Genomic DNA, 7274 nt, shown 5'->3' with positions numbered 1-7274 from the left:
AAAATTGGATATTTCCTATATTTAATGCAGTTCTATTCTAACAGTTATAAGCTAACGTATAAAATAACAATTCTACTTTTCAAAATGATTTAAAAAAGGCAATGTTACCTAAGTTGGGGAGAATAAAGTTTCCCTTAGCTGTTATACCTAGGTTATCCTCGCCCTTTTTAGTAGTTTATTATCATTCACTTTGCTCTTGTTTTCCTTGAACCACATAAATCGTCCCACAACATTAATCACAGAACATAAAATCAACATCGCATTATTTGAACGTCATGATAACCAAGATTTTTAATCGCTGTCATCACAATTAATAATACGCAGCTCTGAGAGCACGGAAGTAGGAAATAACATAGGGTCATCGACTTGATTGTTTTTGTTTAGGTCTTGCTTAATTTCGGTGTGGAGAATACAGTTTTTTGATGTGTAGTTATTTGACGGCAGATCACCCATTACGTGCTCTTCTATCTCCGTTGTTTCGTTTACCGTAGGACGAGGGGGGTAAAGCTCACTAAGATCGGGGTGAGACCCCAGCAGGTCATCGACCACGCCCCACCAATCCGGGTCTGGCCAGTCGCACCCCTTCTCCCACGGTTTGGGTCGCCCGAAGATATGCAGAATGTAGGGTTCATGAGGTAGAATCCACTGTGCCCTCCACGAGACAACATTATAGCGGTGGTGAATATGAGTCCAGGATACACCCTTGCGTGCGTAGAAAAGGCTGATAGCCACCTCGTCGGCGCCAGACATTGTCAGAAAATTCTCACCGAAAACTTCTGAAGAGTGAATGTAATGAAGAAACGATTCGAAGTCACGCTTGTCAGGGCGAAACAATGCAAGCCCCGCACAGGCAACAAAGCTATACTTGTTGTACGCTTTTCTAAACATTTCCCTAGGAGAAACAAGTTCCCCGTGCTCGGGTGGAATTTTGCGCTCGTGATAAGTCATGGCGGACGCTGGAGCGGGTAACTCAAATAGATCATCACTGTTCACCTTGACGACCATGTCTGCGTCTATAAACATCACTCGCTCGTACTGCACCAGGTTGAGGCAGTTCCACTTGGTGAACGAGAACTCGATCCAGTCGTTGTACATCCGGGATTGGTCAGGTGACAAAAACAAGCGACATTTCTGCCGAATGTACGGCACCTCGATTACGTCATCGTACACGACGCGCAGGTGTCGACGGGTAGGATTTGTGACGTCAGGTGTTACCATGCAGACGAGATCATGCTTGGTTTGCACCATTCTCAGCGAGTGTGCGACGGCCAGAGCGCCCGCAGCGTACCCGTCACCAAGCATCACGAGCGTTACCCACGCGCAGCGTGACGTGGGTGAGTCCTGAGGGTTTCGGGACCAGGGTGAGTCCCGAGGGTTACGGGACGAGGGTGAGTCCCGAGGGTTACGGAATGCGGGTGAGTCCCGTGGGTTACGGAATGCGGATGAGTCCCAAGGGTTACGAGACGCTGGTAAGTCCCAAGGGTTTCGGGACGCTGGTGAGTCCCAAGGGTTACGGGACGAGGGTGAGTCCCGTGGATTACGGAATGCGGATGAGTCCCAAGGGTTACGAGACGCTGGTAAGTCCCAAGGGTTTCGGGACGCTGGTGAGTCCCAAGGGTTACGGGACGAGGGTGAGTCCCAAGGGTTACGGAATGCGGGTGAGTCCCGTGGGTTACGGAATGCGGATGAGTCCCAAGGGTTACGAGACGCTGGTAAGTCCCAAGGGTTTCGGGACCAGGGTGAGTCCCGAGGGTTACGGGACGAGGGTGAGTCCCGAGGGTTACGGAATGCGGGTGAGTCCCGTGGGTTACGGAATGCGGATGAGTCCCAAGGGTTACGAGACGCTGGTAAGTCCCAAGGGTTTCGGGACGCTGGTGAGTCCCAAGGGTTACGGGACGAGGGTGAGTCCCGTGGATTACGGAATGCGGATGAGTCCCAAGGGTTACGAGACGCTGGTAAGTCCCAAGGGTTTCGGGACGCTGGTGAGTCCCAAGGGTTACGGGACGAGGGTGAGTCCCGTGGATTACGGAATGCGGGTGAGTCCCGAGGGTTACGAGACGCTGGTGAGTCCCAAGGGTTTCGGGACGCTGGTGAGTCCCGAGGGTTACGGGACGCGGGTGAGTCCCGTGGATTACGGAATGCGGAAAAGTTTCTTGCTGCCATAGCTGCAAATCAATACAACAAGAATGTCTGATAAGGAGAGGGGTCATGTCAAATAGCAACATGTATGTTTTAGTACATCCCAATCTGCTCTTTTCCTACCGTGTAACAGGGCGGGTGCCTTCGGACAGACGATCTTGACTTCGGAGAAACGATCTTGAAAATCGGAGATCGTTTCTCGTAGAAACCTGATATGGTTCTGAATATCGTAAAAGCGTTCTGCATAATCCGTCGAACGACATGTTTCGCCATAGCCAGAACGCTTTTTCTCTAGTGTACGTTTTCCCTTACCGGGTCACATTTTATCTATTTCTTCAAGCCCGTCAAAACCTCAAATCACAGCTCTTGTTCGAAGTAAATATATCTAAATATCTTACAAATGTTTTCGATAAGCTTTGGACATCATTGGTTTTAGGCCTACTCGGTTAGGAAGACCCAGGCGCTTGTTTGTTTTTACGGCTTTTGCGACGCAATATTTATATAGTTTATTTAGTTCGATAGTTTATTTAGTTATATTCAGGTAGTGTTCCTATGATTAGGATATATAAATAAATTGGTACTTACCTTGTGCATTATTTTTACGCTGTTGCATTTTTTTATCCATACTTTGTAAACCCTTTCTTGGCTGAGAAAGTTCACTCGTCGCGTTGTAAGTTTATATAAAATTCTCCAACAAGTTACATAAAACAACGTCAAGATTCTCGGAACACAATGATGCTAAGCAGGGGTCTTATTTCCCATCCGTTGTCATAGCAATGTTTTTGTTATTATTTAAAACAAAAAAGTCTTCACAATGGCTAATGAGATATACCCAATCAGACTGCAGAGTTTTTTTATACAGGGATTTGATTGGCTAGCCATAGTTTTGATTATAATCCCTGCTTCATGCTTGCTCTGGTCAAAATCTAAAATGGCGTCTTCGAGTAAGCGACCACGTAACGATCAACAGCGATTTACAGCTCAAGAAGTTGCAGAAATTCTTATGAATGAAAAGAGCGATGTAGAGAGTAATGTGGACAGTGAGGTAGGAGGGATTTCTAGTGGTGAAGAGTTCGAGTTGGACCAAGAAATGGAAGTAGGAAGTGAAGCTGAATCGAACACGAGGTAAGTTTATCGTAAACAAAAGAGACGCTTTGAAATACTCGCTCTTTACTTCGCTAAATTGATGTTATTTACCTCGTGTTTTCTTTCAAATTATTATTCCATTTTACTAGCTGAGTAATTTATATTGAATTTATTCGATTTGGATATATTTGTTTTGCCATATTTTTACCTAGATGTGTGCCGAGTGATTTTCCCGGGAATCGCACTTCACACCTATCAAGATCATACGAAAACAAACATATAGCCGAAGAAATTCTTGCATAAGAAATGCCTGAAAAACATTTTTATCGGTACCCTAGGTGCTAAAACGCTTCTCTTTATCCATATTTTATAGTGTTGAATGACTAAAACTGATTTCGATTCGCCTTTATGTTTTTATTTTGACATTTATAGTTTCGATGCGCTTTTATGTTTTCATTCCGACATGTGTAATTTCACAATAATTTTTACAACTCACCAATAAGATCATCACAAAAATAACTAATATTTTCTCTGCTGTGTATTTTAGTTTTGGTGATGAGGAGGCTCATCCTGAAGGGTCACCGAGTAGTGATGAGAGTGTGGGAGAAGAAGCGACATCTTCGGCGTCGAGACCTGTTCGAGCGAGAGGACGAGGCGGAGGGCGAAGAAGAGGACGGGGTAGAGGCCAGCAGCGTAGGCAGTTGGCTACTGCCCAGCCACAGCAAGCAACCTCCTACAACAGCTATGGAGATGCTGACCAAGTGAATCAGCTCCCCGGTTTTGCTCCGAGTAGAATTCCTGGGCTACATTTAGAAGTACCACTACTGAGAGGAGCCATGACACGTGCGGTGGACTTCTTTCAGCTGTTTTTTACTGCCCACCTAGTTCAGCAAATCAGTGCAAACACCAATGCCTATGCCTATGCCAACATCCAGCAGAAGCAGTCGTATGCCAATGAAATGGGGGCATGGAACGATACAAACCCTGAGGAAATCAATCGACTTATTGCCCTGATTCTGTACTGTGGTCTTGTGAATGTAAGCTCATTCCACAGATACTGGAACACAAAAACATTATATCATGGGCTATGGGCAAGGGCAATCATGGCACGTGACCGTTTCAAGGCCTTGATGGCCATGTTACATGTTGTAAATCCAATTGAAGAGGTAGATCATGACAAGCTGAGGAAAGTACGCAGTTTCCTTGACCATTTCAAGGAGAGGTGCAAGGCATTATACCAGCCTTTCCAGAATGTTGCAATAGATGAAAAAATGGTAAAGAGTAAGCATCGTTCAGGTATGAGGCAGTATATAAAGAACAAACCAACGAAATGGGGACTTAAGTTGTGGGTTCTGGCAGACAGTACAAACTGTTACACTTATGACTTTGATGTCTATGCCGGAAGACAGACAGCGAATGCCCCAAGTACTAATGGGCTTGCATATGATGTTGTCATGAAGTTATTATCACCCCTACTCAATCAAGGATACCATCTGTATTGTGATAACTTTTACACATCAGTGACACTTATAAAGGATCTTTTCCTTGTGAAGACACCAGCTACTGGCACTGCGACTGAAAATAGAAGGGGGTTTCCAGAAGAGATGAAGGATGGCAGAAAATGGGCGGGGAAGCAAGAGCGAGGAAGTATGAGATGGCACAGAGATGGTGTTTGCTTGGCACAGCAGTGGAAGGATAACAGACCAGTCACTATCTTATCCTCCATTGAATGTGCCAATGATTATGTAATTGTTTCAAGAAAAGTGAAATCCAGAGAACAGTGGACGAACATCGAAGTGAGGCAGCCGATGGCCATCAACAACTACAACAGCTATATGAATGGTGTGGACAGATCTGACCAGCTGATGACAAAGAACAAAGCTCTCTCAAAGTGCAGAAGATGGTGGAAAGTCCTCTTCTTCCACATGATTGATATAGCTGTTGTAAATAGCTATATTCTTTTCCAGCTTCACCGTGCCCAGAACCCTGACAACACAGCACTTTATCGCCCGAAGAAGTATTCAGTTGCTGAGTTTAGAGAAGAACTAGTGAGACAGCTGGTAGGCTTAGAAGAGTTTGGTCCCCCACCTGCCCACAAGCCACCAACTAGGGCACCTAACCAGTTTGAGACTGTCCACATGCCAATGATGTCGGATGTGAAGAGAAACTGTAAGGTTTGTTATGCAACCACGGGAAAGGAACTAAAGGTCAGGACCTACTGCGAAGCACCACAATGCCAGGCATACCTGCACCTCACCAGCACCCAGAACTGTTTTAAAATATGGCACAGCAAGGAGTTCCATGAGTAAGAGTGTTTAGTTATCTATAGTTTGCAAGGACAATGCTGTGTACAGTTAGTATTTCATTACTTTTTTTTGTTTTTCATAATTTATTTAGTGAATACTAGCAATTGTAAGCAAGAAATGCTAGGCAGAATAACACAAAGCTAATTATAAGTGTATAAAAGACACTATTAAACCATGATATAGTGTTCTTATTTTAAATATTGTTGATAATTTCAGAAAAAAATAAATTTTTATTACCCGTCCCCAAAATAGCATAATTTACATATGGTAAGCTTTTCTGCTGTAACTTTCTCTTCTTTTTGTGCATTAGGCTAGAATTTATAGCAAGTGTGTATTATATGATAGGGAACAATTTTGTTTTCAACATTTTTTTATTGACTTGATTTCAAGTGTATAATGTGATATTTTCTTGTAAATAGTATATTACGTAACACCTTCATTAGCATAAATTAATACAAAAAATAATTAGTAAATGGTGAAAAAATTAAAAATGAGGGAACCAATGTGTAGCCCATTTTGTAAGCTTTCCATAGACATATAGCACAAGCAAATCGGATAAAAGCAGAAGTGGCAGGATATTTTACAATGAGAGACACAAAAAATTTCCCATTTTAGGGCAGGCACCAAAGGGTTAATGAATATAATATTAGTCCCAAGAAGCAGGGGTCTTATTTCCTAGAAATTGGAATACTTCTAGAATGTGCTTCCTGAATATAATATTAGTCCCAAGAAGCAGGGGTCTTATTTCCCAGAAATTGGAATACTTCTAGAATGTGCTTCATGAATATAATATTAGTCCCAAGAAGCAGGGGTCTTATTTCCCAGAAATTGGAATACTTCTAGAATGTGCTTCATGAATATAATATTAGTCCCAAGAAGCAGGGGTCTTATTTCCCAGAAATTGGAATACTTCTAGAATGTGCTTCATGAATATAATATTAGTCCCAAGAAGCAGGGTCTTATTTCCCCCTTCCACAGGAATCCCGAATCTCCGGAGAGCCGGCTAGCAGGTTAATAAATTGGAATACTTCTAGAATATGCTTCATGAATATAATATTAGTTCCAAGAAGCGGGGTCTTTTTTCTCCCTTCCACAGGAATCCCGAATCTTCGGAGAGCAGGCAAGCAGGTTAATAAATTGGAATCCTTCTATAATTTGCTTCATGGATATAATTTTAGTGCCAAGAAATCTTCCAATGTCTCCCTTAAGGCCGGCATGCCCCCTTGTTGATAATGTTTTCCTGTCTCTTCTCTTCACTATTTCTGGGGAAAATGCAAGGATTGGGTTTGTTTTGGCGATAAGGTATTAGATTCAGAAAATAAGATTTACTGACTGTCTATCGCTTCTTTTATTCAAAATCATTTCAATAGCTACACAGTACCCGCTATTTTGAAATTGATCTTGTTCACAATCAATACAAAATATAGATAAATGATATATAGTTCCAAATAATGCCATCCGCCATTGCGTCACACCCGTAATTGCGTGATTGCGTCACATCCGTCATTGTGGCTGGCTTTGGACGCCTTTTGTTTTTATGGGTGGCAACTGCGGTTTCTTCCCTGGGCCCCACTGCTGCAGGTTTTCGATTTTCTCGGGTGGTTTTTCGCCATTTATTCCGTCGTGCCGTGTACGGGCCTTATTCGCATTCTCGTTATCCATGAACCCACCATTGTCTGAGGCTCTAACACGTTGTTTTGGCGTAGGACTCGCCGCGTCTTCTTCCTTGTATCCAGGAGGGAT

At 43.3% G+C, this 7274-nt stretch overlaps 2 protein-coding genes across 2 annotated transcripts; one reads left to right on the top strand and one right to left on the bottom strand.

Moving 5' to 3' along the window:
• Window positions 1–4: 4 nt before the first annotated feature.
• On the bottom strand, window positions 5–2864 carry LOC116618817. The gene is made up of 2 exons (XM_048720745.1): window positions 2725–2864; window positions 5–2165 (listed from the first exon to the last, which is right to left on the bottom strand). The coding sequence occupies exons 1-2, from the start codon at window positions 2762–2764 to the stop codon at window positions 292–294; spliced, it is 1914 nt and encodes a 637-aa protein (XP_048576702.1). The 5' UTR covers window positions 2765–2864; the 3' UTR covers window positions 5–291.
• An 89-nt stretch (window positions 2865–2953) lies between these two features.
• On the top strand, window positions 2954–5746 carry LOC116618816 (piggyBac transposable element-derived protein 4). The gene is made up of 2 exons (XM_032382936.2): window positions 2954–3264; window positions 3773–5746. The coding sequence occupies exons 1-2, from the start codon at window positions 2954–2956 to the stop codon at window positions 5532–5534; spliced, it is 2073 nt and encodes a 690-aa protein (XP_032238827.2). The 3' UTR covers window positions 5535–5746.
• The last annotated feature ends 1528 nt before the right edge of the window (window positions 5747–7274 follow it).

The sequence above is a fragment of the Nematostella vectensis genome, chromosome 13 (assembly GCF_932526225.1).
Source record: "Nematostella vectensis chromosome 13, jaNemVect1.1, whole genome shotgun sequence".
NCBI lineage: Eukaryota > Metazoa > Cnidaria > Anthozoa > Actiniaria > Edwardsiidae > Nematostella > Nematostella vectensis.
Note: the sequence above shows the minus strand (reverse complement) of the source record. Positions and strands in the feature narration are given on the sequence as shown.